Source organism: Apis mellifera, linkage group LG5 (genome assembly GCF_003254395.2).
Source record: "Apis mellifera strain DH4 linkage group LG5, Amel_HAv3.1, whole genome shotgun sequence".
NCBI lineage: Eukaryota > Metazoa > Arthropoda > Insecta > Hymenoptera > Apidae > Apis > Apis mellifera.
In genome coordinates, this window is record NC_037642.1 from 5,151,976 (window position 1) to 5,179,204 (window position 27,229).

At 30.1% G+C, this 27,229-nt stretch overlaps 2 protein-coding genes and 1 long non-coding RNA gene across 9 annotated transcripts in view; 2 read left to right on the forward strand and 1 right to left on the reverse strand.

The window, feature by feature from the left end:
* On the forward strand, positions 1-3,655 carry LOC100578151 (potassium/sodium hyperpolarization-activated cyclic nucleotide-gated channel 1-like). Its single transcript, XM_006562188.3, has 8 exons — positions 1-289; positions 375-596; positions 974-1,160; positions 1,255-1,389; positions 1,625-1,817; positions 1,964-2,155; positions 2,229-2,452; positions 3,308-3,655. The coding sequence occupies exons 1-8, from the start codon at positions 87-89 to the stop codon at positions 3,590-3,592; spliced, it is 1,641 nt and encodes a 546-aa protein (XP_006562251.2). The 5' UTR covers positions 1-86; the 3' UTR covers positions 3,593-3,655.
* A 1,958-nt stretch (positions 3,656-5,613) lies between these two features.
* LOC413021 (papilin) overlaps positions 5,614-27,229 on the reverse strand; it is a 129,362-nt gene continuing 107,746 nt past the window's right edge. For 2 of the 7 annotated variants that reach the window (XM_006562179.2, XM_006562180.3), the window contains exons 10-36: positions 26,701-26,836; positions 25,775-26,118; positions 25,252-25,431; positions 24,845-25,015; positions 24,037-24,216; positions 23,123-23,264; positions 22,285-22,400; positions 21,653-22,028; positions 19,756-21,444; positions 19,241-19,639; positions 18,505-18,861; positions 18,093-18,269; positions 17,599-17,778; positions 16,547-16,726; positions 14,824-14,994; positions 14,038-14,253; positions 13,622-13,792; positions 13,078-13,494; positions 12,512-12,724; positions 12,207-12,374; positions 11,474-11,716; positions 10,839-11,161; positions 10,507-10,657; positions 9,514-10,029; positions 8,853-9,008; positions 8,622-8,735; positions 5,614-8,410 (exon numbers count right to left, since the gene is read on the reverse strand). In XM_006562179.2, the coding sequence (XP_006562242.2) occupies positions 8,208-8,410; positions 8,622-8,735; positions 8,853-9,008; positions 9,514-10,029; positions 10,507-10,657; positions 10,839-11,161; positions 11,474-11,716; positions 12,207-12,374; positions 12,512-12,724; positions 13,078-13,494; positions 13,622-13,792; positions 14,038-14,253; positions 14,824-14,994; positions 16,547-16,726; positions 17,599-17,778; positions 18,093-18,269; positions 18,505-18,861; positions 19,241-19,639; positions 19,756-21,444; positions 21,653-22,028; positions 22,285-22,400; positions 23,123-23,264; positions 24,037-24,216; positions 24,845-25,015; positions 25,252-25,431; positions 25,775-26,118; positions 26,701-26,836 (7,689 nt within the window). In that variant the 3' untranslated portion in view covers positions 5,614-8,207. The remainder of the gene's footprint in view (positions 8,411-8,621; positions 8,736-8,852; positions 9,009-9,513; positions 10,030-10,506; positions 10,658-10,838; positions 11,162-11,473; positions 11,717-12,206; positions 12,375-12,511; positions 12,725-13,077; positions 13,495-13,621; positions 13,793-14,037; positions 14,254-14,823; positions 14,995-16,546; positions 16,727-17,598; positions 17,779-18,092; positions 18,270-18,504; positions 18,862-19,240; positions 19,640-19,755; positions 21,445-21,652; positions 22,029-22,284; positions 22,401-23,122; positions 23,265-24,036; positions 24,217-24,844; positions 25,016-25,251; positions 25,432-25,774; positions 26,119-26,700; positions 26,837-27,229) is intronic. The other 5 variants (XM_006562183.3, XM_006562182.3, XM_006562181.3 and 2 more) reach the window with 5 other exon arrangements.
* Positions 15,374-18,060, forward strand: LOC102655278. The gene is made up of 3 exons (XR_409319.3): positions 15,374-15,680; positions 16,556-16,735; positions 17,536-18,060. It is a non-coding gene; the product is annotated as an uncharacterized LOC102655278 (long non-coding RNA).

Sequence of the window (27,229 nt, forward strand, 5' to 3'; positions counted from 1 at the left end):
CAATTTCTTAATTTTCATATTTTCAAGTTTCATAATTTTGATTAAACAGATTAAAGATAAAATAGAGCAAATAGAGAAATTCCATCATGTTGGATCATGTGTGTACATTGAAAGTAGATAATGACAAGAAGTTGTCCTTTAGAGATAGATGGAGTTCTATTATTCAAATCAGCAGAAAGACACCAAGAGCAAAGAAGTATTTCGATAGCATGGCGCTTTTCACTAATGAAAAACAAAGGCACAGTACGTTTAAATATTGGTGGATTATTCACCCGTTTAGTAATTGCAGGTATTTTAATCAATTCAGAAAGAACGATAAAAATCAAGAAATATATTGATATATTGATGCTATTTGCATTCAAGCAATTTTTTAGATTTTTCTGGGATTTGATAATGACAGTGGTATACATTATTTCATTCATTTCAATTCCATTCTCAGTTTGTTTTATTATAATGAGCCACGATGACATTGGATTGGATAAATTCAATCTTCTGATTTACGGTTTTTGTTGGATCGATATAATAATGAATTGTTTTACTGGATATTACGATAAATATGAAATGGGTGTCGAATTGAGGCCTTTGAAGATATTCATGTAATTAAAACTACAAAATTTACAAATTTTAATATTAATACGATATTAGAAAATATTTAGTATGAAAATTGAATGATTTAAAGTTGAAGATTATCTAGAAATTGTTTTTCCAGAATGTTTGGAAGATTTAAAACTAATTTTAAATTAAATTTATTAATCGATATCTTTTTTAATACATGAATATAAGATATTTTATTTCTAATTTTTTTTTTTTTTTAATATATAAAATTTCGTTAGAAAAAAAAATACTGATAACTTTTAAGCGATGGTTCAAAATTAATCAATTTTCATACTAAAACTTTTTTTAAAAATAATATTTAAAAAAATTTATTAATATTTACATATTTTAATAAAGTATATAATTTTTATCTCTACAGACATTATTTAAAAACTTTCCTGATATTTGATATTCTGTCTTCGTTACCATGGGATCACATAACTTTGCCTTGGCGCAAATTACCTGGACATAATTCTTCTTTTATTGTTTCTTTGATCAATATCTTTCCTTGCCTGAAATTAATCCGTTACGGCTACATCGATTCACAAATCTTTGAATTATTTATCGTAATACTTTTTCTTCTTTTTAAATTTGAAAGAAGTTAAACATAATATAAATATATCGTTATCTTATATACATCTTTATATATTCATATTTTAGCATTTTGAAGTCAAACATTACGCTTATGAATTGTTTAGCACTCTTATGCTGGCAGTTTTTATAATACATTGGTTCACGTGTCTGTATTATCTAATACCAGTGCTAACTTTTCATTTCACTAAAACTAATGTCAAAGTAAGATTGTAGGAATGATAAGATTTTGATTAAACTTAAATTTTAATAAATGGAACAAGCATACTTCGTTTATGATATATTGTATATTTTGTTTATTATATTTTATTTTATTCCATATATTGCTTCTTATCTTCTTATATTATTTTTTGTGTCAATTTTTGCACAATCATCTTTATAAATTTTTCTTTTATTAAAGGATTTCTAACTATAATTAAATAAAAATTACATTTCGTAGATGTGTCTCGATTGTTGGATGGTAAAATTAGAAAACAATTCTAAAGTATTCAGATTTCGATGCGCACTTTTTATAGTCGTGGATCAAATATCAGCGTCTGGTTATGGTCATTTGGTGCCATACACGGATGATCATATAATATTGAACTGTATTCTTCTCCTTGTCGGTAGAATACTCGAGTTCTATATCGCGGGTAAATCTTCTTCAATGGATTTTAATATAAAAGCATTTTGTTCATTTATTTATTTTCCTATCGAAAATAACGTTTTTGTTGAACGATTTAAAAATTGATAAAAATAAATAAATATAAATTAAGGATATTTTAAATTTTTATTTCAGTGATGATCATTCGTATAAGAATGGGAATGAAAGAGTCGACGTCGAAGTTTCAAGAGATAATAAACCAATTGCTCGCTTATGTGAACCAAAAACAATTGCCGAAACACATAAAGATCCGTCTTGTAGCTTATTATTATCATCGTTTCAGGAAAAATTACTTTCGTGAGAAAACTATCATGCTCACTATATCAGGTAACGAGATCTCTAATTTTACGATTCTTTATATTTTTTTCCCCCAATAATCAATATTTTAATTTGATTTCAGAGCATTTACGTCAAGAAATCGCGCTCGAATCGTGCCATCGCTTAGTCGAAAATGTGTCGATGTTCAGAAATTTACCCAAAAATATTTTGCGTAACATCGTGAAGAATTTGAAATTCGAGCTTTATCTACCGAACGATGTGATCGTGAAAGCAGGCGCCCATGGTGATTGTATGTTCTTTCTGTCTGCTGGGACCGTTGCTGTGTTAACACCCACTGGAAAAGAGGTATTGTCTTGAAACTTCAATTTCTTATATAACTTGATACATTAAACTTTTCTTTGAAACAATTCAAATCATTAATCTTTTCTTCCAATGATACTTCTAATTATTTCCTAATCTTATAACAGTCTTATCAACAAGAAAATATCTTCATTGTTATTATAGAATTAATAAAATTATATAATCTCTCGTTTCAAATGCTTATAATTTTTTTTAAATAAAAATATTTCTATCATTTCGAGTTTTTACTTTTTCTTAGTACATCAGAAAGACGGAATCTTCCTCTTTTAAACGCTTTTTCATTTTTCTTCCTATCACTTTTCGTTTCCAAGATACGTTCGTTTAAAATAATTTCACTATCGCTGTCCTTCTCGCACACTCGGACCTCTTGCTCGCACGTGCGTCCACTGACCTACCTGTGCGCTGGTCACGTACGATGAGTAAGCAAGTTTTTTTACTACGCGCGTACGCGCGAGTAAATAGGTCACGTGGTCACGTGTATTCCTCTCATTCATAATTTTCCACAATTCGGACATATCGTTTTATATTGCTATATTTTTGAAACGGGTTGAGATATCAATTTGAAACAAAATGCATTTTAAAGGATAGACTTCTTACTATCATTTACTAATTATTGAGGAAAATTATCAAGAAATTAATAATTATTAAGGAAAAAATTCTTTTTGAAGAAATCTTCTGAATTGATTATTAACAATTTATTAATTTATTTTTTTTAAAAATTAAAATTAATTAATAGAGAGTTAATATTTGAAACGTTTAACATTTTATTTTGAAATAATTGGATTTTTAATATTTTAAAAGAGAAGGATATTTTTTAAAACTAATTTTAATTTGATCTAGATATGCCACTTGGATGATGGAGCACATTTCGGAGAAATAGCACTTTTGGTTCCCGATCAAAGAAGAGTCGCAAGCGTGATTGCGATCGAAGTATGCGAAGTATATCGTTTAAATCGCAAGGATTTTCGAAAATGTATTGCCGTACATTCAGAATTGTTTGCAACGATTGAAAGTATCGCGACAGAAAGGATCGAGAGGGCTGTAGTGATCGAGGAACAGCATAAGCGTTATCTTATGCGAGACACTTCTCGCGTCGAGGATAAATCAGACATGCCACATTTGTGAAAAAGAAATATAGTAATAACTAAAAAAGTAGTTAAATTAATTAGATTCAATAGTTAAATTAATATTTAATAATATGTTTGATTAAATTAATGATATGATAATAATAATAATAATAATAATAAAATATTAGAATAATTGTTAGAAAGATTTAAGATTGCTAAAAAGAAATAATTGTATATCATTGATACGATGAATGTAATAAAACTTCTTAGAATAGAAGAATAATAATCATACTGATCATTATTTAATCATATATTTTAAGGATCTTATATTATTATTGTCCATACAATGTTTGTATAGTGGCATTCCTTTAAATCTACCTTTATTTTATATAATTATATATATTTATATTATATTAAATCATTATCTAAAGGTATAACTTACAAGTTACAAATACACTCACTAAAATCTTCACCACTGTCGCGATGTGTGAGCTATATATGCATGTATAGATAATACATTGGAGAATATTTTTCTCTGATTTCTATTTCTCCATTCCTTTTCTTTTTCTTTTGGTTAATTTAGTTATTTATCCATTTTTCAACTACGTTCCAAATCCTTTGTCGGTGTATTCGTAGGAACAATCGTGAGGGAAGTTGATTCGTTTAAAAATTTCTCTCTCTTGTTTTTAAATCTATGTAAGAATGTTAAAACTAAAAATTTCGAAAAAATTTCTGTTGATTCTACGCGAGGTACGTTCCATGCTTCTACCTTAACTTTATTTTATATAGAAACAAGAGAAACTTTCTGACGCTATCTCTTTCAGAAATATAAAATATAAAATTAGAAAAATAATAAATTTAAAAACGATTATTATCGAAAATAACATCCTACTTTTGTATAATATATTCCCTAACCTAGAAAACTTTTACAAAATTTTACGCGATATAATTAAAATTAATTAAGAATTGAATGCTGAATTACATTATACCTTAAATCTTTTGATTATAATATCGTTACAACTATCATAGCCATTCTAAACATCACTATAGAATAATATTATTATTATCGAAAAACTACTTTCACAAGTTAGAAAAACGCGTCGATTTTTATAAAAATCGATCGAAAAAATCGACGAATCAACTGTCACGATCATTTCTACGAAGTGTTTTCAAGAAAAATGTATCCAGTAGCTGATAATAGGTCGATTAAAACGAGTATATTACGTAATATAGCGATAATTATATACATCATTAATGTGTAACGTGTGAATGAATGCGTATGTGTATACGTGTGTGTGTGTATGTGTGTGCCCATTGTACAGACTTAAAAATCACACGGTAGAAATATAAATTATTTACTATAGAATACTATAGAATAGAGAAAATCTACCGAAACTACGCTCGCTCAAGTATTCTTTTTTTTTTCTTTCTCTTTCTTTTCGATATTATTTCTCGTAACAAAGACGATACATTCTTTCTATGTTACTTATTTTTTCCTTTTTTTACTTTTACCGATATGCAATCATTGCATATAGGTACATACATGCCCGTTAAAAACTACGAGAACTATTTATACATGTACTAAATAATATTGTGTTACTACGTTATCACTAGACTGAGGATTTTTATGCAAATTCATATTTTCATGAAAAGGAAAATACAAAAATATATATATTAATTCTGTTTTAAAAAAATGAAAATTTTATGTAATGAAATACAGTAATATTAAATTAATCCGTCACAAAATAATCTCTTCAAATTAAATTATACTAAACTTTTTAGATTGTCGTAATATTTAAAATATTTAAATTTAAAGCGAAAAAAGGATAAATCTATAGATCATATATATTTAATTCGCTTTAAAAATTCTATTTTGAATATTTTTTATATTTTCAAATATTGTATTAAAATTTTAATCTATTGTATTAAAATTTTAATGAATACATAAATATCCACAGTCTAGTTGTTACAATCATGTCATGTCTAGTTTGGTCATATCTAAAGGAGTACGGAGGAGAAGAGTACTCAATAATTCTTTCATTCTTCCTTCTTTCTTTCCTTTTTTTTCTTCTTTTCTACGATTCCTCCGGATAGATTAAAGAAACAATCAAATGCATCACAAATGACTATTATATTTTCGTTAAAATAAAAAATTTTTTTTTATCTCGATATGTGCTTTTCTTTTTCTTTTTCTTCTTTTCTTCCTAAAGAAATACTGTGATTGTCGCAATTTTACAACTTCGTCATCTTACAACTTCATCATAGATTCTATGTAATTAACATACAAAATTAAAAAGGAATACAATAATCTTGATTAGATAAGGAAATATAAAAAATCGGAGGAATTCTTATTTTGATACTTTGGTACGATCATCTAATATCGTTTTAGTGACTATTCGATAAATTTCTGATTGAAATTCAATTCATTTTGCATCGCGTACACTACATTTTGTATTTACACTAACGATATTCTGTATGTAAAGTTCTATTTAGCACTCCTTCCCCGACACTTTCGAACAGCTTTCTAATAAGGCACTGTCATTTACTGTGACTGAAACAATCAGACGAAAGAAGAATATCTTTTCCTACGGTTCCGTGGATTCTTTCCATCATCGAGTAAAACTTACATTTACAATATATATATAATAATATATATATATATATATTATGTATAATTATAAATGCTTTTGGTACCTTTTCCTTCGGAATTTTGATACGCTACGACCTACTGATATTTCTGTGGCAATTCGAAATTAAAAGCATAAATTACTTCTTAATTATCTTAATTCTATCTCATCTATATTCTTAATAATTATGATCCTTCATTTGTAATATAGAAAAGAAATGTTATATATCTGGTTGAATTTCACATTTTTTTTTGTTAATAATATTGAACAAATAATTAAATAAGGAAGAAATATATTATTTTATATAAAATGAGTGTTTGAAAAAATTGTGAAGAAAGTAAGTAAAACTTTGATAAGTTTTAGATCAATATTAAGAAAATAGGATATATAATGTATGCTCTCATTTTCGAATGCCAAGAAATCACGATAGATGATACAGTATATAGTAACAGTATGTAGTTAACATTACGATTAAAATGTTCAGGAACAAATATATAAATGCAACATGTTAATATAGTGAAAGAAGGTGCTTATCGTGATTCAATACTTGTACATTATTATTCAACTTCCAACGAGTTAATTTTTTTTTAACAAACTTTGCAAATAAAATTCTCCAAAATTATAATATTTAATATTTTTAGAATCGCAACGTTTAATAACTTATTATACAATTATCGAAATAGAATTGAATGAAATTATAAAAATAAAGAGAAACAAATTAGATACATAGAAAGTCTCGATATTTTATCTAGTCAATTCTATCTAATCTAATTAATTTTTTCATTTACAGTTACAATCCATCTGACAAATCAAGATCGTCGCCACGATGTTGCACCTTCACATTACCAATCGTCGCTATGATATAAGTATCGTTCAATCGTGACAAAGGACTAATTCATGCTATGGCAATAATATCGAATAAGGAATAAGTAATAACAATATTATAGAGTATATAAATGGCATACTGCATAATAAACTATTTATATTATACAACGTAACGTTTCATACTTATACGTATAATGCTTCATACAAATAGGTACAGGTTCCTTCTCCCACTTCCATTCTCTATCGCCTCTCTCCTTTGTTTCGATTACACACACAAAAAAAAAAAAGAAAAATTGCATATTGACTTTTGACTTGTCCTTTTGTTCCCCTAACGATTAAATTTTTATATATCGTTCATGTTACATTTACAAATTGATAAATAGATCTCATCATTGTATGGATCTATCATATTATTTGGAATCATTTGATTATTTATCTTTTCTTCATAATTAAAATTCAAAAAAAAATATATCATCACTGCAAAAGATTTTTATAAGAAAACGATTTATAATAATTTAAAAATTCAAATTTACTTTAAATTAAAGATCTATCTCATTTTCTTTCCAATAAATTTTCTTGTTAACGATATTTTTATCAAATATTCCAGCTTTTAATTATCATATTTCATCATATGATTCCATATAACTCTCACAACTAGATATCCAACGATTCGAACGCGATTGGAACGGAAAGGAAAAGGAAAAGAAAAGCAAAATAGCATCGATCGGGTATCCAATCTCGAGACGCTTTCTGGATGGACAGCGATCATTCCTGTCCTAATATGGCTTCGACCGACTAGGATTCCAGCGTCAGATCGTATATACATACATAAAACGACAACGACGATGACGACTTTGAAACAAAGATATACGGAGGAATATAATTAAAACATCAACGAAAAAAGAATCATTACATTATCTCGTTATGCGACTCATCTTCACGTTCTTCCGCCTCGCTGTTGCTTAATTTATATATTAAATGTATCTATGTATAGACGTTCTAAGGCTTTGGCAGTGAATTAACGTCACGTTTACACGGCACACCATCGAGACAGACAAATGTGTCGAATCGAATGATCACTTTTAAATCTCGTCATCGTTTCTTTCATTTATATCTAATTAATAATCGAAATTATGCGTTAAGAGCCGATATTTGCCTGATCGTAACTACTGCTCTTTGCTTCGTTCGTCGGGCTAACCGGAAGAAATCGAAGAAGGATTCTTAGATGAGGCTCTTCAGAATGTATCTTCGCCTTCTTTTCGAGTTATTTAAGTGAGGACCTCTGGATGGAAGTTGACCAGCCTCGGTACAGGATCGACAGCAGAATTTCGCGTAATATTTGTGTGTGCAATACTTTGCTTTAACGATCAGATCGCATTTAGCGAAGAACGAATTATCTTGGCAGTTCGGGTGAATGAAGATTCCTGAGAAAAAATGAACATTTTAATAAGAAATTCAAAACAATTTCTTATATTTTTATTTGTAAGTATTAAAAGTAATTTTCAGATTTTAATATAGATTTAATTTTGCATTATCAATCAAAATATAAAATGATTAATAATTTCCATAAACTTTATAGAGTTTAATACTCTATTTTCTGATAAATTAATTTTATATTAAATAATAAAAATTTACCAGCAACTTGTATATCCACCATAGCAGAAGCAGATGAATAATCATTACTTGCTTCGCAACGATATCTTCCTGAATCTTCCCGATTCGCATCGCTGATTACGAGTCTGTTCATTTCTAAAATTAGAATTAGAAAAGGTTTTTTAAATATCTTTTTCGCTTATTTCTAACTTTTAAGTTAATTATTTAATTACATATGTTTAAAATTATTTAATATTTATTTATTATGTTTACCAGTAATTTGAATTCGATTGTTCGGATGAATTATCTCATTATCCTTATACCAAGATACTCGAGCAATCGGATAACCATCGACATGGCAAGCGATATTAACATCACTACCCTCTGGGAACTGATTTTGTCCTATCGTTATATTGGCTGTGACAGGCACTGTGAAATAATCAATGTCATCAATAAAATATCTACAAACGAAATCCAGGAAAAAAAGAAAAAAAGAGAGAAAAATATGTAAGTATAATAGTTTTAATACGTAAATAAATATGAATGTAAACTTACCGTTTTTTTGATTTTTTAGATTGATCAATAATCTTTCATATATTAGTTTTGTATATATATAACATGCAAGCAAATTCAAACAAACTCAACACATAATGGATGGACCGAAGCATGTTAAAGCATTAGTTAATATAAATGTTACAAAGAAGAAAAAAAATTCAATTGCACTATAATTTCTAGAGATAAAGTTTAAAATTTCTATATTTTATTCCTATATTTTTTTCATATTATATATTACATTATTTAATTAAAAATAATAAAAAAAATTCAAAATCTCTGAAAACTTTTCATCTTTATTACTACATGTTTTGCATTTATCTCTTAATAGTGCAATTGCAAAGTTAAAAAAGAAACTATCATTACCATATATTACCCTCACCTCTAAATTTCCTACCGTATTCCGAAGTAGTCCATCCAATAGGACTAACCGTAGAAATTTGAATATTCTGTCTGGTCGTATTACTAGCTTCATAAATCTGACGATAGTCTGGAGTTTGGGTTCTATCGGGTCTATAAGGATATCTAGGTTTCTCAGCTTTTTTAGGAGCCTCAATCAAGTATTTCATATATTGTTCGAACTCGGGCTTGATATTGTACACTGGACCGATAGCTTGCAATGTGATCGACCAAGATGCAGCTCTACCAATTGCGTTGAATGCTTGACAGGTGTAAACGCCTAGAGTCTGTAGAGTGACTGTTCTAATCAGAAGGGTGTATTCAGAATCCTGTTCGTAAATCTCCGAAGCGAGTGGCAACATGCGCTCGCCTCGCCACCAAGTGACGAAAGGTCTGGGCCAACCCCATGCGTAGCAGTGCAGAGATATGGGAGAGTTTATGGCAACTGTCACACGTGCATCAGGCTCCCCGAGGATGGCCGCAGCTAGTTCTTTCGGTTCTGTGTAACGTCAAGGCAGCATGCAGAAGAGAGAAATGTTGGATACCATCACCAAATTATTAAGGTATAATTGTTCTTGTGAGAAATATTTTATGAAATAGAAATGAATTTATAATGGAAATATTTTTGATATTTAAGTAATTTTTGACAGCTTAGCTGTTGTTTGTAAAAATGTAGATATACAAAAATACATGTGACAATATTTAGAAAATTAGATATAATCTATTGTTTATACAAATGTAAAAATTTGTATAAAAATCTGCAATCTATTAAAAATCTATGTGAAAAATCATTTGCAAAGAGAACATTTAAAATGAAGAAATATTGTTAATTTTTCTATAAATATTAAACACAAGACAAAACATTCAACAACATTAAATTACTTAATTAGAACGATCAACTACTATTTAAGATGCATGACATGTCCACAAAATACAAGACAGTATTTTATAATAATATTTAATGTATGGTACGTACCTGTGACAGTCAATTGGTATTCTGCTCTTACCGGTGGGCCTAAGCCATTGTCAGCTGTGCAGACATAAGTTCCACCATCGTATCGATCTAAATTAATAATTTGAAGAGAGCCATCGGGTAATATGCGACGTCTGGCTTCTGAAGGTGCAATCTGGTGAAATTTTAATTTCTGTTATTATCATAATACTTTGTACAATAATAATTTATAATAATTCAATTTTCATAACTTCTTAATTTGTACATTTGTAATTTTATATTAAAGTTTTGATAATGTTATTGATTAATTTACAAAATTTATATTTTTTTAATTTAGAAAAATCAAGAAATCTCACCAACGTCGTGCTTTTTCTCCATGTGATCATTGGTCTTGGATTTCCTAAAGTAATGCACTTCAATGTTACGTAACTACCTTCCTGAGCACTGACTTTCGGCTCCTCTGGTTGCTTGATGGAAGCTGGTTCAGCACCAACTACAGGTGGAGTAACGAACGATCTTGGAGAAGTCGATATAATTTCTTCGGTGGCTGGTTCGATACAAGAAGCACCACAGCCATTATTACAGCATTTCATATCTCCAGAACAATCTGCATCTGTGAGACACTCTTGTTCGCATCTAGTACTATTCGATACATTTGGACAACGGCCTGGTTTCATGACTGTGAAATAATAGATATTAAATTATTTAAAAAGATTATAATTATTCACATTAATTTAATTATTAAGATTGTATTGTTGAAATTGATATTGAAAGGATTCTTTAAATATTTAAGTATTTTTTATTCTAGTTCAAAATTAATAAATCAATAAATATTTTATAAATCTATATTAGTTTAGCATTTTTTAAAATTATCAAAGAATATTTTATAATTAGAATTAAAATCATTAAAAAAGGTAATTAAATTATTTTATTGAAAAATATAGAATAATAGAATATAACATATAAAATAAAAATTTAATTTTATAGTTACCTGATCTACATACTCCTTTGTATTCTGTACCATCTTTGGTAGCAACTAAGGTAATAGCACATTTTGTGTTATCGGGACAAATTTGTGTTCTACAAGGATCAACACAACGACATCGTTCGCAATCCTGAGAGTCCACGAACGCCTCTTTGCCATACGGGCAACGGATGGTTTGACATTCTTCGCGTGCTTCGGTGCAAGGATCCTTTATATCCTTTCCGGAATCTACGTCGATCTCGTTAGTAGCTATTAAAATATATAATACAATTATATAACAAAGAATGTATATAATAATAATAATTTTGAAATAGAAAAATGTGGATAAATATAAAATAAAAGAATAAAAAAATTATAACATGTGATAAAAGCAAAATTATATACTTTTGCTTCTAGCAAGATTGAAGCTTAGGAATAATTAGAGCTAATAGAATATATCATTAAATAATATATCATTAACATAATTAAAAAATAAACAAATTAAGATATAAAAATATAAATAAAAAACATATAAAAATAAAAAGCAGATAAATAAGGTTTTTAATAAAAAGGAATTTTTAATAAAAAAAGGAAAAGGTATATATAAGGAAATTTGAAACAAAATAATATAAAACAACAATAACAATAAAAATACAGCAATATAAAACATAAAGATATTTATCACGTTCCAAGCTGAAAGTTAAAAATATTTACAAAAATATATTATTCAAATATTGGGAAACAGGTTTTCACCACTTACTGCTAAGGCAAGTACTAATACAAGACTCAAAGGTCTTGAATCTGTTACGATTTCCACCGCATCCAGTGTAAATGAACGTTCGACAGGTTTGTTCTTCAACGTCGAAAAAGAATCGTTTGGTAGCACCAGAAGTGCAAGACCCACTGTCAACTTGTTCTTTACAACTTGCTGAATCATTATCGTTTAAAACTCGTTATTGTCATTACGAATCAATTTCTTTTTCGAATAACATTTCTTCTCTAATTTTATTTGGTATTTTTAATATTTTTTAATAGAAATTTAAGATCAATGAATCTAATACTTACACAAGCTTAAAAGATTGGTATCGTTTCCAGGAGGCACCGGTTCCTCGTGATGAATGCAAACAGATTCACACTCGGCCATTGAGCTAAACCTGTTCGCATTACCTTCGCATCCACTGTATGAAAATTCGCGACATACGCGGTTGACTGAATCATAGTAATATTTTTGGAAGTAACCTCGGCATTCACCAGAATCCGGCGGTAAGTTACATGTATCTATAAAAATTATTAAATTATTATATAAAGTTGATTAGAAAAATAAAAGTAAAAATTCTTTTATAAATTATAAATTATTTCAAAAATTTTTGACATATTGCTTTGACATAATCTATTGTTTTTACAATTATTAAAAATGCTCAAATAAAAATAAAATATTATTTATATTAATTTTATAGTTTTATTCAATTAGAAATATAATTATATATGTTTAATTATTTTCATAATACTTTAACTTTAATTATTTGTACATTACGCAATACATATATAATTAATATTTCTAATATTAAAAAACCATAAAACTATAAAATGAGATATAATGATTAAAAATTTTTAAGGTTTCTTGAATATACCTTGTCCATAAAACTTTCCGCAAAGACGTTCACATTGTTCTTCTGTTTGGAATCTATTCGCGTTTCCTTCACAACCGCCATAGAGAAATGCTTGACACATCTGATTGTGCGAATCGTAATAAAAAGCTGTGATATCACTATTGCAAGAACCAGGATCAACAGGAGTATAACAAATCGGGCTCTTCGAAACAGTTTCAAGTGATGGAGCAAGTGTGACAGTAATGTTTGGCGTTGTTTCCGTTTGAACAACTTGTTTCTGACATCTTTTTTCGCAGGATTCCTTATCCTGGAAGCGGTTCTTGTTACCCTGACAACCACTGTATTCAAATTCGTAACAGGAATCTGCTCGATAATCATAATAGTATTGTTTGACAAAACCGCTACAGGGACCAACAACTTTGGGCAGAGTGCAAGCATCTAAAGAAAAAAATAAAAAATAGTTGGAATAATTGTTGATATGATTTTTAACGAGAATGTGTAATGAGAATACTTGGTAATTAAATAATGTAATGAAAGAATTGAATATTCAGGTAAAGTCACAAACCTTGAACATCTCCACATCGATATTCGCATTCTTCGCGATTATTGAAGTTATTTCCATTGCTTTGACAGCCCCCATACCTGAACTGCTTGCAAATACCTTCTCTACTGTCATAAAACCATTTGATTTGTTCATTAGAACATGGACCATAAGAATCCGGAAGGAAACAGAATTCTGAAAATATACATATTTTGTTTAATTCACATTAAACAAAAATTTGTTTTAATCTTTTATTTCTATAATTCAGTTATTTTTAATAATTAACAGTTTTATATATAAGATATAAGATATAAGATATAAGATATAATATAAGATATGAAATAATATATAAGAATAATATATAAGATATGAAATTATTTAAGTTTCTTTCATATTAAATGAAATTCAAATTAAATTCATGATAAAGATAAAAATATTACCTGGTTTAAATTCGATTTCTCTTACAGGCGCAGGGGTAGTAATCGTAGTCTGACATCTGTTAATGCAGTCTTGTTCGGTGACAAAGTTATTTTCGTTTCCACCGCAACCACCATAATAGAATTGTCTACATTGCTGTTCGTACGAATCGTAGTACCATCGTTGAGTATAGTTGTGGCATTCTCCCAAAAGTGCGGGCAAGAGACAGGTATCTTGCTCTGGATTTAAATTTAGAATGATATAAGATACAGATAAGATTTAATACAAAGAAATAAAAAGTTCTATAAAATTCATTCAAAATTTTCTATTAAATTTAACAAAATTAAAATTATCTCTAACTTTTTTTTCTAATTAATTATTTAACAAAATTGCTTTAAAAAATTCTATTTCTTTTTTTTTTTTTTAATTCATAGGACTTTTTATTTCATGCTTTGTAACAAATAAAGCAATGTATAACATATAATAAATTTATAGCAAAAATATATATGACGTATATATATGTATATGTAATATATTAAAAACATCTTTTTATTTGCAAAAGACGTACACTCGATTATAATTCATAATAAAATTTGCGTGCATATGGTACAATCGACATCGAAGATAATTACGCAAGAAAGGAACGCCGACAATAATCGAACAAAACTGCTAAGAAAAGCGTTAATGAGCATTAAGCATCGATAAATCTTATTACAGAAATAAATAAAGATAAAGATAGTGCGATTTTTATTTTATTTTATTTTATTTTATTTTTTTTTTTTTAAGAAAGTGATTAGAAGAAATCTTACCAACTTTAGCCGGGCAATCAGATTCGCATGCGTCCCTAGATTCGAAATTATTTTTATTCCCACCGCAACCAGTATAATAGAATGGCATGCACCGATTCTCCGACTGATCAAAGTACCATCGAGATTGCTTCTCACCACAGTTACCTTCAGCTCGCGGCAGCAAGCAACTATCTGTTAATCGCATTAATTATTATATCATGCAATATCGGATTCTCGTGTAGATTTCATTAACCATTTCATTTGCGATTTACTTCAACTTACATTTTTCTGAATCATAGAATCATAAATTACATTAACTTTTCTTTTCTTACAGGTATATAATATTGAAATTTTGGAAATATATATTTCTCAATTGAAATCATTATTTCAATTTTTATATAAATCAATGATTAAAAATTATTCATAGTAAACAGCAAATGATTGATTAATTGCCATACTCTTTGGAAATAAATAGTCTTCAAATTCCTGAAAATGAAAATGTTTTTTCTTGCAATTTTTACTTTCTACCATAGAAAATTTGTATTTAAATACCGAATATTTATGTTAAATTGTTAAAAATTTGAAATCAAAAGAGAAATTAAAATCTATTTCTTTTTTTTTAACAATAAATATCACTGAACAATTATTCACTGAACACTATAAACGAGAAAATCGAGAAAATCGAGAAAATTGAGAAAAATCGAGAAATATCGAGAAAAATCGAGAAAACTCGTTTAGGCGATAGAAGCTATGGAACGATTATTCTCGAGACGAGAATCGATTCTCGAAAGATAAAGTCGAACTATCGATTCGATCAATTTATCGTTCGTGCAGTGGTGCAATAACGTGCAATTCCGACGAAAAGAGTGCTTTTTATTGTAAATAATTCACGATTAAAAAATAATGCGTGATATAAAGATTGATTAGAATTAATTGTGAAATAATTGTGTATAGAACGAGATCTACCAAACTAATAGTGCTTTTTTCGTTAAACGTGCTTTGTTTGTTTTGTGATAGAATTGGGCACTTTCTATTCGAGATAAATATATAAAAAAAGTAGAAATAAATATCAAAAAATTATAAACATTTAATAATTTTCAATAATAATATAAAGTTAAAAATTAAAAATAAGAAATAAAAATTTTATCTTTCAAAAAGTTAAACTATCAATAAATAAAAATTTCTGAAGAATAATACTGTGTAATTAGACTGATAATCCATTTGAAAATGAAAATTATTATTGGATAGTCATTCTCAACACAATATTCATTTATAAAAAATACTCTTAAAAGTTTTATTCTTAAATATACTTTTACATTTTTAAATAATAAATCCTGATATATGCTTTTTTAAAAATAACATAAATCAGATTTTTGAAGTACATTATTTTCACATATGTATAAATTATTCTTTAAATAAAATTATATTATTGATATGCCCAATTCTGCTTTATGCCAAAAAATAGAGATATATAATAACAAACGAACCAACACCAACGACAACAATAAGAATTGTTTCTCGATTAAAACGACGTCCAATCGTTTCACCAACACCCACGAATAAGAAATTATATCTCTCTTCCTTTCTTTTTCTACAAATTGCGAGCGATTCAATTATTCAAAAAGCAGATAAGCTTTTGTTTCTTCAATTCCTTCCTTTAATTCCTTTCTTTGCTATTTTCCATTTTCTATTCATTTTCTTTTCCTTTTTTTTTTCTTTTGCCTTTTTTGACTTTTTCTAATACCTTTTACAGGGCAGCGCTGCTCGCAGGCAGCACGCGTACGGAATCTATTCGCATTGCCTTTACAACCGCCGTAAACAAATTGGCTACACGTCTGACGCCCGGCGTCATAATACCAGCGTAACACAGAGCCCGGACAAGGACCGGGATCTTTCTCCAAGCGGCATACGTCTGTCAGTTTTACTGTAAATAGTATGTATTTTCTACGATTACTTAGGGATTATTTCTTTGTATTCGATATCTGATGATCAGTGCCAATTTTTGGTGCTTGGATGTGGCGTTTGGTGCCTGAATTATGTTTGCTGATATATCATGTTTAGTGTAATTGAAAGTGAAGATTCAGATTGAAATGACAATCTACTAAGGTACTAATTCGCCAGAATTGGAAAATATTAATTTGTATATTATGATTTAATCTTCTCTAATATACATTTTTTTTTTTTTAGTTTTGCTATTATGCATTGTTTTGGTATCTTCTACATTTTTTGTGAATAAGAAATATACGTTTAAATCATACTTTAATAAATGAATAAAAATTATTCATGATATTAATAGAAGTTTTAACATTTTTTTAATAAACATTCTAATTTAATTGAATTCTTTTTCTGGCGATTTAGTTTTGACTATTCTTTTTTTTCTTTTTCCATTAATCCTTCGTTGTTAACAATTTTATCAATAATCAAGAAAAATTCAATTCATTGTACGCGAAAAAAATAATTACATGCGGATTGATTTTCCTCAAAAATGATTAAAATAATTTTTACAATCTCCATCATATCCTTCTCGTGTTTGATAAAAAAATATCAACTGCAAGAAAAATCGTTTAAAAATGAAAATAAAAAATAAATTGACAAAAATTGTCACATATTTCAATTCGTTTACGAAGAAAAATAATCTAAAACACTATCAAATGTATCTGGTAAATATCTAGTAAAAACAAATAATATATTAAATAATTAATATATTATTATATAATAAAAATATGGTTTCAGGCAGAAAAACGAGCGTGATACGTGCGGATGTCGAATAAAATAAATTGGAATGGATGAACATACCTCGTCTCCTTCCTGGTTGCAGGCATTGTTGGTGACAAGCGATTTCCGTTGGGAAGTTATTATCATTTCCTTTGCATCCACCATACAGGAATTGCTCGCAAGCTTGTGATTCTGCATTGAAATACCATCTAGTAAAGTTACCCTCGCAGGGACCTGATTCTTTCGTTTGGTCGCAAGGATCTAGTGAAATATAATAAGAAAAATGAAGATTAATATTAGTATTATAATTTAGCCTAAATTTTTTCAAGAAATTTAAATTGTATTTCATTATACTTTATATCACAACAAAATTGATCATTGCATTGATGCAAAGTCAAAAATTAAACTTCATATGAAAAACATATAAATAAATTGAAAAAATTTTATCATCAAAATTTAATTAGAAAATAGAAAAAACATCCCATTGAACGAAGTGAAGTGAAGACTCTGCAATTAATTTCAGAATAATTAAATAATAAAAAATATTGAAAGTAGTAAAAAGTTGATTAATTTACCCAGATCATCAGGAGTGACACAAAGTTCCTCGCATTCTTCTCTGGTTTTAAATTTATTCGCATTACCAAGACATCCACCATAGACAAACTGACCACACTGCTTTCTGCCAGAATCGTAATACCATGTAGGGAAATAGCCTTCACAGGGTCCAGAGATCTTTGGTAAGAAACAAGCATCTACGACATAATTCCAAAAATTAAATTTAATTATTACTCTTACAATTAAAAAATTAAAAATTTAAAAAAGAAAATTTGTATTTCATTATCTAACAAAGAAAATTACCAAAGAAATATATCAATTACTAAAATATAATTTGAGTATCAAAATAATATTGAAAGTAAAATAATATTAATTATGAAAAACTCTATAAATTTTTGAAACAATTAAATATTCAAGTTTTATTTATATTACCTTTTCCTTTAGGTTGCACACACACTTCTTTACATTCTTCCTGAGTCTTGAATCGATTGTCGTTACCTTCGCAGCCTCCATACCAAAATCTTGAACATCCACCATATTCTGTGTCAAAGTACCATTTAACAGTGAAATCTCGACATGGTCCTCTATCTCTTTCCAACGCGCAAGCCGCTCCTGGGGTGGATGGAACTGAGAGACATCCCTCGAAATTCTCTCCTTGAGCTTCTTCCACACCATCAGAACAACATCCGTATTTCGAGGCATCGCAAGTGCATCCGGCAAAGTTCGGGCCCTTTGCTGGTGTTCTTCCATCTGAACAGCATTTGAATTCCGTATTCTCGCAACCGCAGCCTGCAAATTCCCGTGAGGAATATGCCGTTAATTATAAATTAGAAATTGCTTTGCTATATGATGTATGTAAGTATCAATTTACACATGAGAATATGAATATTAAATGATATATTTACTTAGATTTTCTATTAAGTTATTTTCTATTTCTATAATTTTTATTTATATTTTGTTTACTTTTTGATTATTAATATAAGTAAAATTAATAATCATTAAAATGTGTATTTAATTTTTATGAATTTAATAAAACATTTTTATAAAAGATTTTATTTTAAAGTATAAACATTATTTAAATATATATAAATCTTTATATATATTAAAATATATTATTCAGAATATAATTGTATCAAAATTAATATTAATTTTAATTTTATACAATTACCTTGTCCATGTGGTCCTTTCGCAATGGTGACACCATCAGAACAACAACCAAACTGATACGTATAACACGGACAACCATCGTAATTCGGTCCTGTGGCCGGCGTAAAACGATTTGGACAGCAACCATGAGGCGTGTATTTGCATCCGCAACCCTCGTTGTTCGGTCCACGAGCAGTGGTACTATTATCGGGGCAACATCCGAATCTCGTGTATTGACATCCACAGCCGTAGAAATCGGGACCATGAGCAGGAAGTATGTTATCCGGACAACATTTGTATTGTGTCGATAGACAACAACCTTCTCTGTTGGGACCATGTGCAGGAGTAATACCATCTTCGCAACAACCATAGGTGCTATTTTCACAGAGCATGTGGCATCCGTAATTATTAGGCCCAAGAGCTGATGAACATTAAATATTAAAGATTTTAATAAATCAAAGAAATTGAAATAATTTATATATAATATAATATATTTTGATATATTATATTATTTTATGTTAGAAAATTAATACAAACCTGGTGATACTCCATCAGGACAACATCCAAAGTACGATATAGTACAGTTCTCCGCATTGATAATACCACATCCCTCGAAATTGGCGCCAGTTGCAATGGAAATACCATTCGGACAACATCCATAGGTGGAATTCGAACAATCTTCCTGCACAGTGGTCGTTTCATATTCTTCAGTAAGTGGAGTGATAGAAGTGATCTCCTCCTCGCAACCTTCATCATCTGGTCCAGAAGCAGGCTTGATTCCATCGGGACAACAACCAAATTTAGTGCCATTGCAGCATCCCATGTTATTCTCTCCACTAGCCGGTGTCTCGTTATCCGGACAGCATCCAAATTCTGTCTTGTTGCAAGGTTTCTTGCATCCTTCGAAATCATTACCTTCAGCAATGGTAACTCCATCTGGACAACAACCGAACAATGTTTCATCGCAGAGAGATTCGGGACAGCCTTTGTTCTCTGGGCCAGTGGCTGGTGATACTCCATCAGGACAGCAACCGTGTTTGGTCTCATTGCAAGTCTGGGCCGTGGGACATCCTTCGCTAAATGGTCCTAGCGCTGCAGTGATTCCATCGTAACAGCAACCAAACGACATGGCTTTGCAGGTCTTTTTCTTCTTAGGCACCTTGCAGACGCGATGTTTGCGTGTGACCTCTTCCGGAGCGAGTGTTGTCCAGAATTCAGTTACGTGTGTTTTCTCAGTTACTTCGGTCTCTTCTTCATCAGTAACCGGTGTCAATCCGGAAACAGTTGACTCTGTCACTCCAGAAACAGTTGTTTCACCACTCTCAGTTGTACCAGATTCTGTAGTTTCACTCGATTCGGTAGTCTCGCCGGAAATCGTCGTTTCTTCTGTTGTTGTTGCACCAGATTCTGTAGTTTCACCAGATACAGTAGTTTCTGTCGGGCCAGATTCTATGGTTGTCGCTCCAGATTCCGTTGATTCAGTAGCTTCTGTTGATACTGATTCAGTTGTTGCTCCAGATTCTGTAGTGACTCCAGATTCTGTTGTACCTTCAAATTCTGTTGTGGCTCCAGATTCCGTTGTACCTTCAGATTCTGTTGTAGCTCCAGATTCTGTTGATTCTGTAATTTCAGTTGGCATAGATTCTGTTGTAGCTCCAGATTCTGTTGTAACTCCAGATTCTGTTGTGGCTCCAGATTCTGTTGGGGCTTCAGATTCTGTTGTGGCTCCAGATTCTATTGGGGCTTCAGATTCTGTTGAGGCTTCAGATTCTGTTGTGGCTCCAGATTCTGTTGTGGCTCCAGATTCTGTTATGGCTCCAGATTCTGTTGTGGCTCCAGATTCTGTTGTAGCTCCAGATTCTGTTGTGGCTCCAGATTCTGTTGTGGCTCCAGATTCTGTACTTTCTTCTGTCATTCCTGATTCTGTCGACATTGTTGGTTCTATAGATCCTGATTCAGTAGTTTCTTCAGTAACACTTGTTTCTGTAGTCTTATCTGTGCCATCAGGTTTTATATCTGTTGATACAGATTCTTCAGTCATCTCTTGTTCCGTAACTGTGCTTTCACTTTCCGATGAAAAGGTTGTTGGACCTGATTCAGTGGATTCTGACGGCCCAGTATCTTCAGTCTCCATAGATTCTGTCATCGATGTGGCTTCAGTTGCTTCGCTCTCAGAAGAAACTGTCGTTGCTTCAGTTGCGCCTGATTCGGTTGTTATATCTGTTTCTATATTAATCATATAAATAATATTGCAAAATTAATAATTGAAATTGTTATATTTTTTAAAATGAAATATCTTTTATGAAATTTTTATTGTTAAATTCAAATTCAAGTTTTTAATAATATTATGAAATTAAAAAATCATATGAAAATTACGATTTAACTAATATCTTCAATCTATAATGTTTCCAAAAATAAAATTAAATAAACTCACCTCCAGATGCTAGAGTTTCTTGCGTCACCGATTCATCGGTGGAATCCATGGTGGATCCTTCGACAGTCTCCTCGGTAACATCAGTTTCCATCATTCCAGACTCTGTTGTAAACAATTCGTTTTCTTCTGTGATTTCACTGGTTCCACTTCCTTCGAATGTTGATTCAAATTCCGATGTATAAGTATAGAAAAACGTATCGGTAAAATCTGTTCCGCTTCCTTCAGCATTTTCCATTTCTCTAGGAGATATGTCGCCTCGAGTGGCACCATCATCATTGAGCATTAAATCGTCCATGTCGTTTCCAGTAGAATTGTCTGTGCTTGGTGAACTTAGGGGAGTTGCCTCAGTAAGGTCTGACATTTTGCTGGATTTATCCTATAAAGTAAATAAGTAATGATTTAAATTTAAAAATTTAATTACAAAAATAAAGAAAGAGAAAATATATTAAAAAGGAAAATTAAAAATCTTATTAGAAATTTTAGAAATTAATTTTAAAATTTAATTAAGAAATAATAATCAATTTTAAGGAACAGAAGAGATTAATTTCTGCATCTAGGAAGATGGAATGTAATATTAAGAGAAGATGTTATGGGACTAGGTATTTGATTAATTACAAATGAGTTTCACTTACGCTAAGCGTAAGACTAGATGAGACAGTCACAAAGTCTTCGTCCTCATATACTTCACATTCATCATCCTCCTCGGTAAGATCTTTGATCTTATCTGGTTGCACAGGTATCACTTCATCTGATTTAAATTAAAAAAACTTTGAGATTCTATAAATTCCAATTTAATATTTATTTTCAATAATTATTCTTAATTTAGAGATAAAATTTCTGAATATATATTTTAAATTTTGATTTCAGTAGAAAAATTTTGGAACGTAAATAGTTATATATTATATATTTATTTGTTTTGTCATTAAAAATTGATTTGTGTAGAAATATTTTAATTTAAGTAATATATATTTAAATACAATATGATAAAAAATTCCATAATTTATTATTAACAGAATAATGAAATTATTCAATCGACGGATGAACACAAACTAAAATAATTTTATACAATTGGCCTCATTTTGCTTTTAGAGATATATTTTAAATATTCATATTCTATTCTTGAAAATATACATAATCTTATTAATTTTGAGATTTATTATATAACGTATAATAACAATTTAACTAAATTTGAAGATTTCTCTTTAGAAAGATACAAAATAATTTATTTTATCATTTAATGTTTATCGTTTTTTATTTTAATTTTTTACTAAGATTAGATTTAAGAATTTTTATAAATCCAAAATTAAATAAATTTTCAAATAAATTATTACAAGGATAAAAATAATAGTAGAGGGAAAAAATGAATTATTCAAGCACCAAGAAATTGATGCAGAAAATTGAAGTTGAAATTCTTTAATCGAATCTAAGTGAATTTTCGCAAAATATTTATGAAATTATCATAGAAGATACCTGATTCGCATGGTTGAACGTTGCAATCTTCCGAGAAGAACATGATCGCATTGCTGTTACATTTTAACGTCATGTTCTTCGTCTCATTCTTCACGCAAAACACTTTGCGCATCATCGTGCCACTGCCGCATGGTTTCGAACACTGGAACACGGTAAGGTGATTAATGGAAGAAATTTGAGGCGGACGCCTTCTTGTTAGGCTCGCTACAAAGCCGTCGAAGATATTGAATTTCTTTGGCGACCGAAGGAGAACAGGACGCGGTATATTTCTCGCGAATACCTCACGTTGGTAACGAGATTTTTCTAAGAAAATCGTATCCTAATGTTAGAATTGGATATTTGCTCGAATAAAAAATTTTCGAATTTTCAATTACAAAGAGAATGTGGATATTTACATATAATGATGAATGTATAAAAATTTATGGAATGCACTACTGTATGTAAATACAAAAAAATGCAAAATATTCAAAATATAATATTCATTATGGTATTGAAAAGAAATGAAATCAAACATTTCGATACAAAAAGTAATTAATTGATATTAATAAGAAAGATTATTTAATTCTCAACAATAAGGATAGCGTTAATTAAAATAATAAAATCAAGAAAATCATGTAGCGCTGGCAAAATTTCATATAGAATGAAATTCCTGGAATTTTAGTATTAAATGAATATCGTAAAATTATATACGGTTGATATATCTATTTAATTAAAATCTTTTATCTTTTACTTTGTTCATAACTACAAGAGATTGCAGGATTTATCAGTTTCGTTCAATGAATTTTATTTTTATTTTTATTTTACTCTCGAAACGATCTTTGAATAAAATCATTGAACAGAATCATTCAAAATCATTGAACGGAGAAAGAATTCCACAGATACTTGAGGTATTTATTTCAAAATATATGCATTACCTTGCTCCATGGGCCAGAGAACCATTCTGCTTTGCACTCTTCGGCTGTGCAATTTTTCGTGTCGTTGAATCTCTTGGCGGGGTCGCATTTTTCGTCTGGCACTTTCGTCACCGTTTCACCTTCGAACGTACCACAGAACACCTTGCGTGTCTGCACACCTGACCCACATTTCGCTGAACACTATGGGGGCCAAAGTAATTGTATGTCAAATGTCACGTGAACGTATGAAATACGTAGGACAAAACTTTTTCATTAAAAAAAAAATATTATAAATTATAAAATCGATAATTCTTTCTGATAGAAAATTTAAATATATATTAAATTCTCTCATTATTATTTTTTATCTTCTGTCTTCTGTGAGACAAATATATCCTGCACTTTTTTATACCAAATTTAATTTCTTTCTTAATTATTTGCTTAATAATAACAATATTAAAAGAAAGGAAATTTTACAATCTTTTGATATAAAATTATTAGCTCGTTGAAAAATGCGGGATCAATAATACAATGAAATCGAAAAATGACTGTGTATACTAACGATAACGCTCGTACTGAACACGCGTGCAAAAGAAAAGCTGGATATGTGGAAAATTCTTTTCCATCTTTCACATTTCTTGGAAAAGTTCATGACGCGTACTGTTCATCACCCGTACAGAATGTGTCAAACTATAGAAGAAAATTTTATTTAAATTATCATCTTATAATTTTTCAATCGATTCGTATCGTTAATTAACAAATTATCAAGCAAACAGGGTACGATTATTGAATTTCAGTTGCTAATATTTCTAACAATAGACAATAAACTTACGTCGCTCCATTGAGAAGCGAACCAGAGAACTTCGCATTCCTTTTTGCTCTCGCAATCTCGCACCGATTCAGGCTTTTCGAGGCTGCATTTTTCATCCGGATAAATGATTCCATCCTGAGTGGCGCAGTATATGATCCTGGTTTCTTGGCTAAGTCCACATTTGTCGTCGCACTGGGGAAAAGTGATCGGGGTTGTCGAGCAATAATCGTAAAAGAGAGAACGAATTCGTGACACGAAAAAGAATATAGGACACTATTTTCATTTACATGCTCTCTCTCGTGCTATCGCTTGCCGAAAATATATTCGTACAGAAGCTTTTATTTTCTCCTATATTTTAAATGGAATGACACCACGAGAGAGAGAGAGAGAGGTTTAGGGCGGTATCGCGTGAAAAATTGCGGGCTTACTCCACTCCAATTCGACGTGATCCAGTCGAGGCCGGCGCAAGGTCTCAATTCGCAAGGTTTCTCACGCTCTGGAACGTCTCCCTCGCATGCCTGATCCTCCAGCACTTGAATCTTCCCGTCCACCTTCGTGTAACAGGTCACTCTTCTGGTTTGCTTCCCCGGTCCGCACAAATGATCACACTGTGTGATAAGAAGTTCCAAAAAAAATCGTTATTCTATCTCTAAAAACCTCGTTATTAATTTGTTATATAATTATGATTATTTTGTATTCCATATATGATGTTAAATAATCTTTTTAATACTTTGAATGGTTTTATATGTTCAAATTGTGTATACATCAAAAGATTCAAAAGATCATTCTGAAGAGCTTCTTCAATAATGAATAGTGATACATTTACATTTAAGACTGAGACAAATTTTGTATTCCAAAAGTAAATATAATTAATTATTAAAATAAAATTGCAAGGTAAACACACTTTTAAATTTTAAAATATCAAGAAATATCTATTCTAAAAATTCGTACCGGTTTCCAGGGTCCCACGTGGAATTGCGGGCACGGTACATCCTTGTTACATTCCTGCTTGGTCGGACCTTTTGGTCCTATCTTCTTCAGACACTGACTATCGTCTACCAATGTGGGAATTTCACCGGAGATGACCTGCTCGCATTTGATCTCTCTGGTCTGCTCACCTCCTTTGCCGCAGTGTTTGCTGCAAGGGCCCCATTCGCCCTCCACCCACACAGGTGGACACGGGTCCACGTTACATGCCTCTGTGTCAGCTGGTTCCAACTGTGGATCGCAAAGGCTCTCATCCACCTGTTGGTTATCCCTTCTTCGTACGCAGGCCACGTGTCTAGATTGATAACCTTTGAAAAAGAATTATTCTAGATAAGTGAAACTAATAGTTATCTTGCAAATGATTGAACTTATTTCTGTGAAAGTAGTTTAAGGGATATTTGAAATAATTTTGTTATCTTTTAGATCATTGATTTTCAAAGTAAAAATATCTCATTGTATTATTATTCATTTGAAATTGAATATGTATTATTCCAAAGCCAAAATTGTTATTGTTGCATAGAAAGGAAAATTGCAAGAAAACTTATAAATGAATTATGCTCTAACGAACAATTAAAAAAAAAAAGATTTATTCTCAGAATCAGAAAACAAAATCAAATCAATACTCGAACCTTCCAAAAATAAACATCTTTCGCTCTTTGAATCATTGATTCAATGATCCAACATTGAATGATCCCGTTTAGAGATGCGTTAAATGGAAAGCATATTAATTAATAAATTTTCATCAAACCCGGAGCATCTGTACCTTCCTGTAAATTGCTGGATCAAATTTAGAGAACATCGATAGAACCGTACACACAACGGCTATCCGATTATTGATTACATTCGCCGTGTATTTAGCTGTAACGCTGTATCAATTTTGGAAATACTACCTCCACCGCAAGTCGCGCTACAGCTGGAAAATTCGTCGGTTATCCACGTATAGCTATCCGCGTCTGTTTGCTGGGAAACCCTCTTCGGCACGCTGTACTCGTAGTGAACCCCAACGTTGTGGTCTTGATAAAGGAGCTGTCAAAAACAATTACGCGAATTATTCTTCTTCTTGACGGAAATTCGATTATCAATCTAAGCAATAATCATCGAATTATAAAGAAATCGTACAGTTTGAAATCGAGAAATGGATTATTCGGATTTGTGAAGATTGATATTTTTTTCTTTTAAACATTTCAACAAGATTTACACAATGATCAATGATTGAACATTGTTTATTTCATTTGAAAGAAGAAAATCTTTTGTTAAAATAAAATTCAACTTCTCATTCACTTTACTGAAGTGAGTGAAAAAAAATTGAAATATAGATTCATCATTACTGTACAACTTATCAAGGTAATTATTTATCATTTATAGAAAGCTAATTTATTTTAATGTTAATAAAAAAAAATACTTAGTGATTTTTATATT

Coding starts and splice junctions, on each gene's coding strand:
- LOC100578151 (XM_006562188.3), top strand. CDS start 87: ATGTTGGATCATGTGTGTACATTGAAAGTAGATAATGACAAGAAGTTG. Junction 597..973: donor AGGCCTTTGAAGATATTCAT/GTAATTAAAACT, acceptor TTATCTCTACAG/ACATTATTTAAAAACTTTCC. Junction 2,453..3,307: donor TAACACCCACTGGAAAAGAG/GTATTGTCTTGA, acceptor AATTTGATCTAG/ATATGCCACTTGGATGATGG.